Source organism: Myotis daubentonii, chromosome 1 (assembly GCF_963259705.1).
Source record: "Myotis daubentonii chromosome 1, mMyoDau2.1, whole genome shotgun sequence".
NCBI lineage: Eukaryota > Metazoa > Chordata > Mammalia > Chiroptera > Vespertilionidae > Myotis > Myotis daubentonii.
The window spans coordinates 60,301,898-60,319,507 of NC_081840.1; the positions used below are offsets into that span (position 1 = coordinate 60,301,898).

Here is a 17,610-nt window from a genome sequence, read left to right on the forward strand (position 1 = left end):
ATACATCATTATATTTAGTTTATCATGATTAAATTCAATATTCCCTTGGATACAGCCTATTGCTATTGCAGTGAGGGAAACCAATATACTAACTACAACTCGTACTATTTACTTGATGAAACAAAATCTGGAGAAATAAACCAACTGGAAATTTCCAAGTTATATTTCCTTTCACAAACATACTCTTCCCAGTCAACCTGGGGTCTACCAAAGGAAGATTAAAAAAACACTAAAAATAGAAAAAGAAACTGATGATTCCCTTCTTCCCACTCTCACCAAGAAATCCTAAGCATAAAAGTTTAGACTCTCCCTCCACCCTCTCTCTACACACACACACACACACACACACACACACACACTAAAAATAGAAAAAGAAACTGATGATTCCCTTCTTCCCACTCTCACCAATAAATCCTAAGCATAAAAGTTTAGACTCTCCCTCCACCCTCTCTACACATACACACACACACACACACACACACACACACACACACACACACACACAGTTTTTATACCAATAAAGAGAACAAGGAATGACTTTTTTTATTATCTTTTAGTTCAGTTTATATAATAATTTGAATCTGTGAGAGAATTCAAATTTATTGAATAAAAGGCTTTGCTTATGATCTATAAAACAAACCGAAGAATAAGTTGTTGAATGAGTAGCATTTAGTGAATTAAATAATACAGTTCTGAAGATCTATAACTGATGTACGTTTGATTGAAAAAAACAAAAAAAAACAAAACAAACTATTCAGGTTACCATGAATATTTATACAACAACAAATGTAGAAAAACACAAAAAAGTTCAATGTGATCCCAACAGATTACCTTTTTCCTTGATCATAAGAGAACCAAATATTTTTAGAATCTAAAGCTCTTAAGTTTACAGGAGTGCAAAACACCAAACAAAAACTCTTTATTTCTCATTTTCTATTCTTGGCATAAATTTTAATTTTTTCCAGTAGAACCAAAACCTCCTGAGCCCCTTTCAGTGTCATCCAAAACCTGAAAAGATAAAAGGTGGTAAGCCATCTGGTTAATTTCAGATCCTCTCAGTTCTCCCCAGCTCCTCATTAAAAAGACTTTCATTCCTGCTAATCCATCTTTAAAAAAGATTACAGAAAACCAAACTAAATTTTAGTTCCATAAATTTAAATATTGAATAATTTTTTAAAAAGCTAAGGAAATAGAATTTCACAGTACATTTAAATGATTTATTACCCAATATAATGCTATATGATAGCCATGAAAATCATCAAGAAATTCTACAGCTAAGATTTTAATTTTGCTTAAAAATGGGACTAGTCATATATGCTATTTAGTTACAGATAGCATATTAAATCTCACAATTTTAATTTCCTTCACTGATCATTCATTCCCTACTCAGTTTTTATGATACTTACTTGAACTTCCTCTATTTCTGGATAAAAAATCCTTTCACAAATGAGCTGTGCAATTCGGTCACCCTTTTTTACTTCAGAGAGAAAAAAAAACACAAAAGTGTGTTACTGATCTTTTATTAATGCATTCTCTGTACTCTGCCTGATACAACGAGAACTATAGCATGTGCCATTTAGAAGTACATAACTTGGAAAACTCGCTGCATCTATGTGACCATATGTATTTAACATACCTTCAAATTTTTCTTTGCCAAAATTAAACAGTACAACACCAAGATTTCCTCTATAATCTTCATCTACAACACCAGCTGGAGAAAAGAAAAATAATGTTAATTTGTTTTATGCTACCAAAACACTAAAATGTACAATTACCTCAAAAATCACTCTTCTATGGCTCTGAGATTTTTATAGATTTTTTAAAATTAATTTTTAGAGAGATAGGGAGAGGGAGATAGAAACATTGATGAGATGGAAATATTGATCAGTTGCTCCTGCATGGCCCCCTGGTGGGTTATTGAGCCTGCAACCTGGGCTTTTACCCTGAGTGCAAATCGAACCAGTGACCTCTCTTGATGCATGGGTCAACGCTCAACCAGCTGGGCCTTACCAGCTGGGCCTGGCTCTGAGATTTTTATACAACTGAGTAAGCATCTGGTAACTACGTAAAGCATCAAAACTAAGAAATCTTACTAATATGCAAATAAGAATTTAGAAGGCAGTCCTTATTTTCCAACCGGTTACCCTTATAAATGGTGACAGTTTCCTACTCTAAACTGCGAGCAGGCACTTCGCAACTCAGACAGGTGGTCCTGAATTGCTCTCCAAACCCACTGTCTATCCGCTGCACACCTGCCAAAAAAGAGCAGGAGAAAATTATGATTTGGATTTTAAAGGCTTTTTCTGGTGGCAGCTTCCTACTAATCTCCACATTGAAATATGATTGAGTCATAAATAAAAATGTCTGAAAGCCTGAAGATCAGCAGTGGAGTAAGTCAACGCTGACATCGTTAAGCAGCCATCTACCAAATATCAGCACATTTCATTTCTATAATAAAAATGGAGCTGAACCTTTTAATTTAAGCCACCACCTTTTCTTAGAGAGTGATCTCGCAGAGGACATTCACACATTAGCTTAATAATGAGCACACTTTTACTTAGAATCCTGTATAATTAGTACCTGTATGAGACCATAAACACAAGAGCAAAAGAGAAATGTAAGCCAGAGCCCAGCTTTGGCCCAGAGAAGTACATTCACCAGACTTGTTAGCACTTATCTTTGAGCCAGGAATTTTAAATGTTTCCGTAAATACAAGCACAGATAATATAGGTGGCACCAAGGCCTTTTCATCTCCTTTTTTTAACATTGAAACTTAATTCACAATTCAACCATTTTTAGTGTATTCAGAGTTGTACAACCAACACCATAATCAATTTCAGAATATTTTCATTAGCCCAAAAGAAACCCCCTATCTACTAGCAGTCACTCTCCAATCTCCCCTCCACTCCTACCAATTTCCTTTATACCTGCTAATTCTTTTCCCTTGGTTTGTAAAATGCTAGATAGAATTCATGCAAACCTAATTCAATGCAGGTCCATGTAATGTCTATCTAGTAACACCTACCTTCTAAAAAAAAAAAAACCAAACAAAAAAAACACAAAGCCAAAACAAAAAAAACACCCTCTTATCAAAGGAAAAAAGGAAATAAAAGTAATCAGGAACTTAGCTCCATGGGTACCAATGCAGTTGGCAGGCTTCATTATTTAAAGGTCAACTGAAAAAAAAACCTTTTTTTTTTTAGAACAAGGGTAAGCATTTCCTTTCAATTTTCTCATATAGGGGGAAGGGGAGAAAGTAAATTTAAAAAAAAAAAGTACAGACTAGGACTCATTTATCTAGAATGTGCAAGATAAGACAATGTGGATTGACTTCTGAATTCTTTTGTTCCTATTTTACCAGAACATTTTTAGGTTACCCAAATAGTACAGATGCATATAAAGTAAAAGCTAATAATGTTCCCCTACCCTCCCTCAGGTAGCCAATATTACAGTAATCTACATAATATAAAAGCCTAAGCAACCATTACCACTGGTCTCTACCAGTTACTATAACAACGCACTGACCACCAGGTGGCAGATGCTCAACCCAGGAGCTGCCCACTGGTGGTCAGTGCACTCCCACAGCCAACCTCCCACAGTCTCTGCCCCTGGCTGGCCCGCTCTGATAGGCCCTGATTGCTGGCCAGGCTGAGGGACACCACCCGTGCACGAATTTGTGCACCAGGCCTCTAGTATATTTTATACATTACTTTCTTTTTTGCCACATAGACATTCTTTGAGACTAATATGCATGTCTTAGTCATTCTTTTTAAATCTAAGATATACAGGACCATTATTGTATGTATTTCTTAAATATTATCACACATTCATGTTATTTTCACACTTTGCTATAACACACAGAGCAGCCCTGTACATATGTCCTTGTGTATTACTGCTTTTTATCCTCATCAAATAGTTTCCAAAAAGCACTTTTCTGGGTCAAAGGGTGTGTACATTTTAAATTTTAGTGGACAATTTTCAAAAAAAGGTGTAGCACTTCAAACTTCCATCAACGGTATTTAAGAAGGCCCATTTCCAAAGTCTTTGCAATACCAGAGGTAGCAATCTTTTTAATTCCAGCCAAAGTCATGAGAAAGAAATGAAATGGTATTTCATGGCATTACTTTGCATTTCCCTGGTGACTAGCGAGGCTGGACTTTTCCTCCTCCATGATTGCTGCGTACTTGCATGTTCTCTTCTATATTTTGTTTATATTTTTTTCTAATCTCTTTGGGTATTTAACTCTTTTGCATATGACTTAAGTATTTATTTTTTTAGTCTATGCTATCTCCTAAGATACAAAAACACTCCCTTTGTGTAAAGGCCTTTACTATCTATCTATAAAGTTGTTTTATCAAACTAAAATGGTTGGGTTTTGAATTTTGAATTCTGCAATGCCAGGTGATCCACCAAGATTTTATGCGCAGCACACAGACATGGGAAAAACCTTCAACTAACTAAAAGAAATGAAGTTGTTTGAAGTCAATTAAAATGTACGGCAGGGAAAAAAAGCTCTCAATTAAATTTACTTTTTAGCATGAATGCCAAAAGTATTAAAAAACAAAACAAAACAGAAACAGTTCCAAGTTCACTTATCACTCAAAGGCAACTTGACCTTCAAGAAAAACCCACATAGTAAGGGACATAAGTTACACGAGGGATATTTCTCTTCATGAGAAAGCAGCAAGTGTTCTGAAGTTATCACTGGAAAAATCATGCATTGGAACTGGCAGAGTGATTAACTGACTTCAGGCAATGTTTTACTCTGTCAAGACTTTGGCATGTCGTTTGTTGGAAACCTTTAGTGAAAACTATCCACACCTACCAGATGTGAGTTCTGAACAGAATCCTGCATACTCAACTTTTCCCTTTGACCCTTATTTACAGCCTGGGATTTCTAACAACATCTTTCCTCTGAAATAAAAACTGTGGCCAACTGTGATAGACCTGTGCCTAAGAGACATTTTTAAGATACTTTGCATCCAAGAACACACCACAATGTGATTTTATAAATACCAAACCAATCACCAGGCAAACTAACTTTCCATTTCCTTTACATGAATTTTTTTCAGAGGGTTTGCTTCAACAGAGCAAAAATTATTAACAAAGTTTCCACATTAAAAAAAAAAAGTCTGTGAAGTCCCTAGGACTTCACAGGAAATAGAACTTCCAGGATTTAATATGAGTCAAATAGTATTAGAGTTACATACATTAGCATTTAATCTTCCAACCCTTCACAGGTGTGCACACTAATTTTCATTGTTTTCTCCAAAGCCCATGTGCTTTTCCCAACCCTTTGAAATTTCTTTTTAAATATACACAATTCTTATATCCTTAAATTATAGTCCTAAATTACCATACTTGACCTTGTATACAAGTATTTTTGAAAATCACACATAACTGAGCCCAGGTAATTAATCTTCAATCCCAGGGGGTGGTCCATCCCTGTTGTGTCACTCAGCTTCTCTTAGGAACTGCTTTTGGGCTCTTGTCTTATCCCACAGCACCACCTAGTGACACCATGGGGAGACTAAGGGTCAGGCAGGAGATAGTTCAAGGACAGGTCTCAATGGTGCTTATAACCTATGCAGTGCATGTGACAATGAGCTAACTCAGGACAGACTATGGCTGGTGGTGGATGGGCAGGGGGATCAACAGCATTAAATGGTGGTGGAAAGAACAAGTGGAGTGAAATCATATGGATGGAGATTCCAGGTTTTTAATGTGTCTACTTGGACTCATCTTTGAGCCAGTTTTCTCATCCGTCAAAAGTAGCTTCAGCATGATAGTGAAGCACTCGCTATTATCAATGGGGATAAGGAAGGGTCCGGACATAACCTTGTCAATGGGGCCTATCACCAGTAATGAGATCCAAGTAAGGGAGTCATATCAGGAAGGTGAGAATTTCCGTTCAGTAAGGTCGTACAAGGATGGCCAGCAGAGACTAAGGTTCCCTCATGAAAGGGGTCTGGTGAGGAAATTGTTGACTTTGGGAGACACTGAGTAAGGCTTTGTTATAAGGGAATAGGAGCCATGGAGGACGTGCTCAGCAAGAAATTGAAACAGGCCCAGCTGGTGTGACTCAGTGGTTGAGCATCAACCTAGGAACCAGAAGGTCAGGGTTTGATTCCCTGCCAGGGCACATGCCTGGGCTGTGGGCTCGATCCCCAGTGTGGGGCATGAAGGAGGCAGCCGATCAATGGTTCTCTCTCATCACTGATGTTTCTATCTCTCTCTCTCTCCCTCTCTGAAATCAATAAAAATATATTATTTTAAAAAAAAAAAAGAAATCGAGTCAGGAAAGGGCAGTGTCTTCTCTCTTGACTTTAGGGAAAGATTCTCCTTTTATCTTTTGACAAACATGGATACCTCTCTTAAGGAGATAAGAAAAATCTTACTACAATATATACCTGCATTTTCTAGAACCTTTTCCTTAAGTGACATAAAATCTCTTCCTTCTCATAATAATAAACCTAAAACTTTCTTCTATAAATGGAGTCATGTTTGGACTAAATGCAGATTAACACTAAACCAAGGCAAAAACCCTATCTGTCAGAGAGTGTCTAGTTAGCCCAGTAGTAAAATAACATACATTTCACATAATGGTCATTTAAAAACTAAACATATTCAAATAGCATTTATAACTATCATGATTGTCTGTTATTCAGAGACTGAAATTTCTAAAAGGCAAGACACAACAGAAACCATTTCCTTTTCTTGAAATAAAATAAGAATAAAATTTGGCATTAGATTACTTCCTCTTAATAAGCAAATGCAAAGTAAATACTTAGAAATATTTACAGAATAAAAATGTAAATACAATACCTCCTACATCTATAAAGTGTTTTGCAGCCAAGCCGGATCGTGGAGCTAAAAAAAAAAAAAAAAAAAAAAAAAAGGAGAAATTGGCTATTTTAAGGGGGAAGGGCAATTACTTGATATAATTGACACAATTTAAGCATGTTATACTCTTATTTCCTATCATTGATATCTTCATCTTCACTTTACTTACTACTCTGTATTACCAAAGTAGAATAGAATAGTTTAGGAAAATCTGACAAGGTTTAATCTGAAGCCAACTTAAGCCAGTCCATCCAAGTTCAGTCAGTGGAGGACTAGGGTGGTGTAGCCATGGACTACTAGAATGAACTGAAAGGTGAGCAAGTGGGACAACCCTAGACAACTCTGTGAAGCAGGGCCACAATGGGAGGACTGTAGCTGGCAGGGGCACAGAACTGAGGAAAAGGACTTTGTTTTAAAATGAGAGTTCTGGCCGAAACCGGTTTGGCTCGGTGGATAGAGCGTCGGCCTGCGGACTGAGGGGTCCCAGGTTCGATTCCGGTCAAGGCATGTACCTGGGTTGCGGGCACATCCCCAGTGGGAGATGTGCAGGAGGCAGCTGATCTGTGTTTCTAGCTCTCTATCTCTCTCCCTTCCTCTCTGTAGAAAATCAATAAAATATATTAAAAAAAAAGAAAGAAAAACAAAGAGAGTTCTGAGCGTGTTGTAATGTAGACGGGAAGAAGGGGATATGGGAGAGGAAGAGGGAGAGAGGGAGAGGGGGAGAAGAGTCATAAACCTAATCAAAGAGTAGCAGAGCCCAGTCTAGAACTTGGGGCTCCAACTCATGATACAGATACCAAAAGACATGTCCGTATGTAACAAGTGAACCAGAGTAAAAGGCTTAATGTCAGTTGAAAAAAATGCCAAAAACTAAACCTTAGAAACTCAATTTACTATGCTTTTTATTCTTATTATGCCTTTTATTCTTAAAAAGAAAATATAAAAAGCAGGAGTGGGTGGGAAGAGATCAACCAAAGAACTTTGTATGCATATATGCATAACCCATGGACACAGACAATAGGTGGTAAGTGCCCGGAGTGGGGCATCAGCAGGTCTCATGGCCAACAAGATAATGATACTCTTGCTATCACCTCCCACCCAACCCTGGGACAGGAGGGTGGGCACAGTTCCACTTGCTCCTTAGGTTTACTTTGAAGGTAGTCAGGAAGTAATTATGCTTTTGAAAAGAAGTTTTAAACTCTCTCCAGGGACAACTGCATCACTCTAGGAAAGTCGAATCTGAGAACTTACACTCCATTTTGTCTTAGCTCCTCCCCTGTGAGGTGTTTCCCTAACACACTTCAAGGGGGCAAACCCAACAGGGAACAGGCTACGTGGCCGAATATACTAACAGGTTTTAGAAGTTTCACTCTCGTGACATAAAATGCCATGTGCCATTATCCTGAGCAGGCCTCTATTTTCTTAAATAACAAATATTAGCCATTCTCATCACCATCTTCACAAAGAAATCTTGACTTCATATGCAGTCTGGTTTTTGAAGGGGGAGTTGTGGTAACACTGGAAAAAGTGACAGTTAAAAATCACCTATATTTTCAGTTTTTCTCACAGCGAGAACCTCTTGAGCCAATGTGAGCCTTCTAAGAGCTAAAGTAAGGAATTGGAAAAATAGCAGAGATAAGAGGCAAAAGCAGATATAAGCATACCTTGTTTACTGTGCTTCACAGATGTTACATTTTTTACAAATTGAAGACCCACCATTAGCAGAGAGATTACAACCTGCTGAAGGCTTAGATGATTAGCATTTTTTTAAGCACTAAAGTATTTTTAAATTAAGGTATGTACATTTTTAGACATAACGCTGTTGTATACTTAATAGACTACAAGAGTGTAAACATTAACTTTTATATGAACTAGAAAACCCCACAAATCACGTGACTTGCTTTATTGCGATATCTGCTTCATTGCAGTGCTTTGAGACGGAACTGGAATATCTCCAAAGTATAATTATGTAAATGAAAGTTTTCAAATGGCTACATTTTCCATCACAGTTGGCACTTCCTTATTTTAGGACTCAGGCCAAGAAATATCCCTTCCCTCTTTTATAGCCCAGATAAAACTAAGATGAAGGAACGTATCACAAAAACATCTTGAATCACTTACCTACTCTTCCATAGCACCCAGAAGGAAGAGCTATCTGAATGTCGGTTTTCACAAGGGTTTTCTCCATGGGTGGTATTGTGTAATCATAGGCACTGGAAAGATATTGAAAAAACAAAAAACAAAACACTGGCATTTAGATGTAGTGACTTTTTTCTGGTGAAAGAGGTGACAATATGTAAATGCATTCTCCCCTGAACAAAATTTGGTTGGGAAACTGAGGTAATGATTTAGCAGGAGGGGACAGAAAAGATGAACTTTTAAAAAGTATGTGCTTCTCTAACGTGGTATGAAAAGAGGAAGATAAAGAGAGAACCAAGAAAGGAGGGTAAATAATAGCTAACATTTATAAAGCCCTTACTATGCCCCAGGCACAGTTCTGTTTTTATAACTCATGTTAGTCTCACAACAATCCTCTAAGGCAGCGGTTCTCAACCTGTGGTTCGCGAACAATGAAAATACATCCTGCGTATCAGATATTTACATTACAATTCATAACAGTAGCAAAATTACAGTTATGAAGTAGCAACGAAAATAATTTTATGGTTGGGGGTCACCACAACATGAGGAACTGTATTAAAGGGTCTCGGCATTAGGAAGGTTGAGAACCACTGCAAGGGATTATGAAAAACATGCAGAGAAGGAAAGGGGGCAATGGGTGGGCCATCTAACTGGGGACAGTCGGGTTGCATCTGTTCTGCTGGTCTTGGTGGGTTGGCAAGCACACCCAGCTGCGGCCATGACCTTTCACGGGCTGCGGGGAGAGTGGACCACTGTGACCAGCCCTGGAGATGCACACTGCTGAGGAACTGATGCTCCAAGGTCCACCCAGCTAGTGCTGCTGCTGTTTTTACTGTCGCCCCCTCTTTGATAGAAACTTAAAAATAAGCAGAACTGGAAGTCACTTTGAAGACCTTCATTAAGACTGGTAAAGCGGTAGTGTATCTTTCTTCAATGAAATTTGCTCTCTTCCAATAGTTACACACTAATTTATTAAAGAGATCCATGTCTATTTCAGTATAAAAGATGCTGAAAGTACCTTAAGTCCACCTCTTCTTAGATCAGAACAGTGCCCAGACAAGGTACAGTCAAACTACGTGCTATACTATTTCTACTTATGAAAATTAAGGGGCTGAACTATAGTCCCTTTCAGCTACAACAATCTATACCTCACTTTTCTTTTTCTTTCTCTTCTCCCTTACTATCATCACAGTTCTTCTCCTCTTCTCCTGTACTCACTTACTTATGACTTAGACCATAGTTCTCAGGTTAGAATTACCTGGAATGCTTTCAAATGCATCGTAAGGCTCAGACCACTCCCTATCTCCAATATCGCTTTTCACTTACCTTAATGGCCCTAAGAAGTGGGCACAGGAGTCCAGTGAAAAAAGGCACTTAATTCAGGGTCAAAAATTCTCCTACATTCAAGCCTTTGGATTAATCAATTCAGCTCCTTACAAACCCCTCACCTGTAAAACGCAACACTCACCTATTCAGACTGTTGTGAGGATTTAAAAATATATAAAGTTTTTAGTATAGGTAAAAAGTATAGAAGTGAGAAGGGGGGAGTATTACTAACATTTCTGCTGTTCCTATTCAAGCCCTTTGTGAAATTTCCAGTCCTTGGGCCAAAGTTAAACATGAACCTACGGAGAAATTTTATTCGCGCTTTAAACAAAAGCAGCCTTCATTGATCCTGCCTACGTACGTTCACAGTAAGCACCTAGGCGCCACCCTGGCTTTTCCTTCTATTATGCACAGCGCCATGCTCGGGCCTTGAAGGGCAAGGCGTGCCTTAAGCAACTCTACCTTCCACTCGAGAGGATGCAATCAATGTTGCAAAACAACGCCGCAGAGAACATTTCATGTTGCAAAATAACGCCTCAGGGCACATTTATGAATACTTATTTGCTATTCTACACTCTTTGCCCAAATGTCTGTTAAATTCAGGTTAAAGAGGAAAGCTAAAATTTTCCAATATAAAAAAAAAAAAGGCGGAAACTGTACATATACGCAAAAAAACGTCTGTCTCTGTAATCTTTGAAATGGAAGTTTCAAGCCGTAGCAGCAGAAGGTAAGCTAACGTGACAGAAAGCTCTCAAGTTCGGGAATTTGCCCCGGCCGGCTTGGCTCAGCGGATAGAGCGTCAGCCTGCGGACTGAAGGGTCCCAGGTTCGATTCCGGCCAAGGAAGGGCACATGCCTGGGTTGCGGGCTCCATCCCCAGCGGGGGATGTGCAGGAGGCAGCCGATCGATGATTCTCTCTCATCATTGATGTTTCTCTCTCTCTCTCTCTCTCTCCTTCTCCCTTCCTCTCTGAAACCAATAAAGAAATAAATACATTTAAAGTTCGGGAATCAGCCTTCTCTGCGGAGGGGAGGGAAGGAGGGAAGGAGGGGGCGGAAGGCGGCCTCCCCCGGCCCTGCGCCCGGGCGGCCGGCGCTCACCTGTACAGGTCGTAGCCCGCGGCGCGCGCGGACCCCTTGGTGGGGGCGGTGGCGTGCTCCGAGAGCCGCACGAAGCGGAGCCGCAGGCCGCCCTCCTCCGCGGGCCGGGGCCGCTTGCTGGGGGAGACGGCGAGCGTGTCTTCGGAGCACGGCATAGCGGGGCAGACGGCGGGCGGCGGTGGCGGCGCAGGGGAACAAGAGCGAGAGAATGAGCCCGGCCACCCGCCCAAATTCTGAATTTCCCGCCCGAAACGCCCCGCCACACCCCCTCCTCCTGGACGAGCGCACCAAGGGGCTGAGAGGGGAGCAGCGAGGGGCTGGGAACGCTTCTCCGAAAACAGACTTGGGATCGCAAACTACTGATCATTTTTGAACTTTCCGAACGTAGCACACGTGTCCAGTGCAGGGGCAGCTTCGGCGGCCTCCCCCGCACACAACTGGATCCACGCCACCCCCGGGGTGACCCGAATGGCCTCGCTCCCGCGCCCGGGGGCTGCGCGCCCTGCCGTAACGCGCTAAGTCCCGGAACTTCCCCCGCTCCGCTCCCCCGCCGCCCTCCACCCAGGCTCCGGGGCGGGGCCCCCTCCTCCCCACGCCTTAGGAAGCCCGGCCCCGACATTACTGGCGCCGCGACATCCTCGGCTCAGGCTGCGAGCGCTGGACAGCGGCCCGGAGGCCCCGGGCGGCGCGGCGCCCGCCGGGGCGGGGCGGAGGGGCCGGCTGGGCCCGCGGAGTCCCGCCGTCTCGGCGCTCGGCCGTGGGCTGCGCGCGTCCTTAAACGCGGAGCGGAGCAAAGAGTGAAGGAAATCGTAGCCGAGCCGGGGGCGCGGGCGGAGGGGAGTCATCGGCCCGAGGCACAGGCGCTGGTGGCTCTTCCGCTCCCGCGGCGCCGCCGGGCCGGCACCCTTAGGGCCGTCGGGGAAGCGACTCGGAAGCAGTAACGGCGAGGGGCGCACGGAGGCGGTGCGTCGCCGCTATTGGCCCGGCCTGGGCCTTGGGAACGTGGCGCACACTGTGTCCGGAATCCGGCTGCCTCCGCCTCCCTCCTCGTCTCGTGTTTGTTTGTTTTTCTTTTGTTTGTTTGTTTTTGTTTCGTGTGGGTTTTTTTCCCGGCCCCCTTTTCCCCTTTTGCTGAGACTATGCTGGAGTCCCCTGCGCGGCTGTTGACTCACCTGGGGCGGCGCCGCCCGAGGCCATGACTTCCCAGGTACTAACCTCAGGGGCCGCGAAAGCCGCGGAGCCGCCTCACGTGGCGGGTGCGAGCCTCTGCGCGCAGTGCCGCGCCCCAGGCTGTGCGGAAAGGAGGGTGTTCGATCCCCTCACTGCGCCGAGTGCGCCGGGGTATTGTTACTTAGAGGGGGTCGGGGCAGAGGCTCAAGGATCGCCGCGAGGACAAGTCGGTTGGAATCCTCGCACCGTCCTGATGAGCCCACAGCTGCCTGGAGCGCCCTCCCCCAGCCCCCAACCCCCACCCGTGGCTGTGATCCAGAGATCTGGGCCACCTGGGCTAACTACAGTGGGAATGAGCAAATCGCTTTCTGTATAATAGTAAATTGACTTTTCTCGGTTACAGCTATCTCCAGTTATCTCCGGAACCAGCGCAGAAATCTGAATACCGAATTGTAATGCACTTCGTCAAAATAAACACAAATTATAGTGACAGGGCAGGAGCAATTTTAGAAAAATGGCAAAATTGTTAGAGCATTGTTGGGGAAGGTTTGAGATTTCCTTGGTGTGCCTTTCCTTAATGGCGGTGCCCACCTTTTCAGGCTCCCCCTAAGCGTTGGAATTCCTCTGGGTGAGGTTATGGGTTACTGTGTGCTCTCTCTTCACGTGGCTTTAAATATTGCCTCTACCCTGCGGACTCCCCAGATGTATACCTGCAGCAATATGACCTGGGCCATGCTGCTTCAGCCTCATCTAGAGCCATCTTCCCGCTCACCTGTGGTGGTGCTCAGGCCACCTGGCTTTTGAACAGTTTCTAGATGCACCTGCTTGGGAATCCATATGCATCCATCCGTAGTCTGAGCTCCATGTGTTTCAAGTCTCAAATCATCTCAAAAAGGCCTTCCCTGACAAACTTACCAACTGGAATAGCTGCCCATTCTTCTCCATATCACCGTTTTCTAACACAGTAATTTGTTTTTTGTTCTAAACATACCTGTTTTTACTTCAATCTGTACTTCTTTTGTATCAGTGGTTCTCAACCTTCCTAATGCCGCGACCCTTTAATACAGTTCCTCATGTTGTGGTGACCCCCAACCATAAAATTATTTTCGTTGCTACTTCATAACTGTAATTTTGCTACTGTTATGAATTGTAATGTAAACATCTGATATGTAGGATGTATTTTCATTGTTACAGATTGAACATAATTAAAGCAGAGTGATTAATCACAAAAACAATATGTAATTATGTGTTTTCCGATGGTCTTAGGCGACCCCTGTGAAAGGGTCGTTCAACCCCCAAAGGGGTCGCAACCCACAGGTTGGCAACCCACAGGTTGAGAACTGCTGTTTTATATATTTACTAGGGGCCCAGTGCATGAATTCATGTACCTTGAACTGTGGGCTTCGAGGCTGGTGCCGTAGACACGGGCGGGTCTTGGCCCATCCTCTGAACCCCCACCTGGGCCCTCCCACCGTGGCCCAGGTCCCCTGTCTGCCGGCAGCCCCACTCCTGCCACCACTTCTCCCACACCTTGTAGTTGCTGGCCCCACTCGCACCCACTGATGGCGTGGAATGATTGGGGCCAGCGCCAGCAGCAGGTGCAAGCTGCAGCTGCTGCCCCGATCGCCCCTCAGGAGCAGGGGAAGGTGGAGAAGCCCTTGAGCAATTGGGGCTGGCAGCCACCACTCGCACCCACTCACCATGCCGAGTGATAGGGACTGGTGCCAAGTGATAGGGACTGGCACTGGGTGTCGGCAGTGAGTGTGAGCGGTGGCTCTGGCGCTGGCAGCGGGTGCAAGAGGTGGCTGCCGGTCCTGATCGCCCCTCGGGAGCAGGGGGAGGTAGAGAAGCCCTGAGGAGCAATCGGGGCTGGCGCCAGGTGCAAGTGGTGGCTCCAGTGCCAGCAGCAGATACAAGCGGGGCTGGTGCTGGCAGCAGGTGCGAGCACCGGGTGGGACCAAGATGCACTGGAGCAAAGAATTTTCAGTAACCACCAGAGGCTTGCCCCGATGACAGTGACTAGCGCCCCACCTTGGTCTTCCCCCCCCCGCCCCCCCCACTCACCTGCTCCACCATCCCACCACGGCCAACGCCCACCATGTTCCACGCGCGCCCCCTGGTGGTCAGCGCATGTCATAGTGTTCAGTTGTTCCACCATTTGGTCTATTTGCATACTAGCCTTTTATTATATAGGATTTTCCTGTTTTCTATTTGCTGTAGTAGACATAAGCTTTATGAGTGCTGGGACCACACATGTCTTCATTCACCATTGTAGGCCTAGCTTAGTGCCTAGCTCGGGAGGATGGTGCTGGATAAATATTTGTTGTATGAATGAATGACAGAGATCTCATTGTTTATTCCATTGGGCTCCTGTATATGATCACTTCTCAAAGTCTTTTTGATGTTCCTATCTACTCCTTTAATTTTTAGTCCAAGGATTTTTCCATATAATGCTTTTACAAAGGCCTACGATGAAAACCATCCATTCCTGCCCGCCCCTCTCCACAAATACCCTCCCTCAATCTCACTTTTCAGAGGCAACCCTTCAACTTTTGTGGGCTTTCTACTGGAATTTACCTCCCTACTTATAATTTATATTTTGCTATCTCTTTTTTTGTTGTTTGTTTTTTAGGGTTTTTAGAAATCTTTATTGTTGAGATATCTCCCCCCATTGCCCCTCTCCATCCAGGTTCCACCCCACACCAGGTCTTTACCATCCTATTGTCTGTGCATATAGGTAATACATATATGCCTAAAAGTTCTTTGGTTAATCTCTTCCTGCCCCCCCTTCCGCCTTCCCTCTGAGATTATCAATCTGTTTCATGTTTCCATGCATCTGGCTCCATTTTGTTCATCAGTTCATTAGGTTCCTTGTTCCTTTCTTCTGATTATTAGACTCAATTGTTGATAGATATGTATTTATTGCCATTTCATTCATATTTTTAATCTTTTTCCCCCTCCTCTTCCTCCTCCTTAAAGAAGACCCTTTAACATTTCCTATAATACTGATTGATGGCGATGAACTCCTTTAGCTTTTATCTGTGAAGCTCTTTATCTGACCTTCAATTCTAAATGATAGCTTTGCTGGGTAGAGTAATCTAGGTTGTAGGTCCTTGCTTTTTATCACTGAATATTTCTTGCTACTCTCTTCTAGCCTGCAAAGTTTAATGGCATAGAAATTATCTTCTGAATTAGGGTTGTTGAGATTCAGTCTATCGCCCCCTTCTCCACCCCATTCTTCCAATTGTTTTGAAGCAATTTTTGGGTAAGTCAGCAGTTAGTATTTACTTTGTGGAGACTATGTAAGTATCATGCACTGCTGAGACAAATAATGTGATGTGATTATATTTTTTCACCTGTTCCCCTCAAGTTAATTATTTTGTTTTCTATTTGTCTTTGTTAGTGGTGCTGTGTTTAATTCATCTGTTGCATGTTTTTATGAAATGCTTCAGTGGACCCAATACCTTAAACATCTATCACAGTAAATGAAACTAAAATACATAAAATCCTCTTATTAGTTCTATTTCCCTTCTCTTACTCCTCTATTCTGTTGCTCTAATGTGTGGAGGTGACCCTGTAGTCCTGTTGAATAGCTGCTGTCACCCTGAGACTTCCTGGGACTTGCCCCACATTTGTATTGGAGCCCTGGTTTTATGGATCTATATCTTGCTCTTAGTTTACGTCCCATTTTGCTGAAGTACTTTCTCAAGAATCTTTCTAAGGAAATTCGCAGGTGAGAGAAATCATTTGAGTCCTTGCATATCTTATAATGATTGTTAATATTACCCAGATCCAGATAACAATCACACTTCATTCATGAAATATCCTTACAGCCAGTAGTGAACTCTGCATTATCTTATCGCTTATAACACTATAAAATTCATTACCAATATACTCATAATTGTGTAATTGTCCCATACATATGAACTTTATCTTTCACATTGATGTCATACAGTTTTATGAACCCTTCAAAGCACCTACTTCAGTGTATGACATAAAAATTATTTGTTTGGCTCCTTATGATACCTAGCACCAAGAACATATTCAGCTATTGCTTCTGTTACAGAAAATATGGATACAGAAAGTGTTTACTTCTTGTCACTTTTCATCTGAGATTATTTTAAATGGAAAAGAGCATAATCCAACGGGAAAGGAGTAACAGGATAGAGTTCTGAATCAGTCAGTATTTAATAAGACATCCCTATGACAAATAAGAACTAACTATATCCTACCCATTGTCAATTTCATGCTGTTTTTTTAAAAATCAGGATATACTTATTCTATCAGTCATGTTGATTAATTCAATTACATAAGTCTAGTGTCAACTGGAACCTGTTGAGAATGCACATCGTTACAAAGTTGTTCTTCCTACCTCTGCCATTATTGTTAGTCCTGTCTTATCTGTGATTTAGCCTTCAGCTGTTTCAGTTACCCATGTCAACGTGGTCTGAAAATATTAAATGGAAAATTCCAGAGATAAACAATTCGTACGTTTGGAATTAAACACTATTCTAAGTAGCATGATGCTATCTCATGCTGTTATGCACCATCCTGCCCCTGTCTTGAATCATCCCCTTGTCCAGGGTATCCATGCTGTATATGCTCACTGCCTGGTAGTCACTCAGTAGTCATCTTGGTTATCAGATAGATTGTTGTGGTATCACAATGCTTGTGTTCAAGTAATCTTTTTAAAAAATATATTTTTTATTGATTTCAGAGAGGAAGGGAGAGGGAGAGAGGGATAGAAATAGCAATGATGAGAGAGAATCATCGATCAGCTACCTCCTGGGGATCGAGCCCACAACCCAGGCATGTGCCCTGACCAGGAATCGAACTATGACCTCCTAGTTCATAGATCGATGCTCAACCACTGAGCAACACTAGCCGAGCACGAGTAATCTTTATTTTACTTACTGATGGCTCCAAGGCCCAAGAGTAGGGATATGCCAAAGAGAAGCTGTAAAGTGCTGCCTTTAAGTCAGCGGTTCTCAACCTGTGGGCCGCGACCCCTTTAGCGGTCAAACGACCCTTT

At 42.7% G+C, this 17,610-nt stretch overlaps 1 protein-coding gene across 4 annotated transcripts; it reads right to left on the minus strand.

Annotated features, from left to right (window-relative positions):
* Positions 1-574: 574 nt before the first annotated feature.
* DUT (deoxyuridine triphosphatase) lies at positions 575-12,620 on the minus strand. Of its 4 annotated transcripts, none has more exons than XM_059702214.1 (8): positions 12,581-12,620; positions 11,409-11,547; positions 8,965-9,056; positions 8,389-8,448; positions 6,826-6,870; positions 1,637-1,711; positions 1,407-1,477; positions 575-1,008 (listed from the first exon to the last, which is right to left on the minus strand). In XM_059702214.1, exons 1-8 carry the CDS (start codon positions 12,603-12,605, stop codon positions 952-954), a joined length of 564 nt encoding a protein of 187 aa, XP_059558197.1. In that variant the 5' UTR covers positions 12,606-12,620; the 3' UTR covers positions 575-951. The 4 variants fall into 4 exon arrangements, with proteins under 4 accessions (XP_059558197.1, XP_059558180.1, XP_059558206.1 ...); XM_059702197.1 differs by lacking the exon at positions 12,581-12,620 and adding an exon at positions 12,031-12,377; XM_059702223.1 differs by lacking the exon at positions 8,389-8,448.
* Between the last annotated feature and the right edge of the window lie 4,990 nt (positions 12,621-17,610).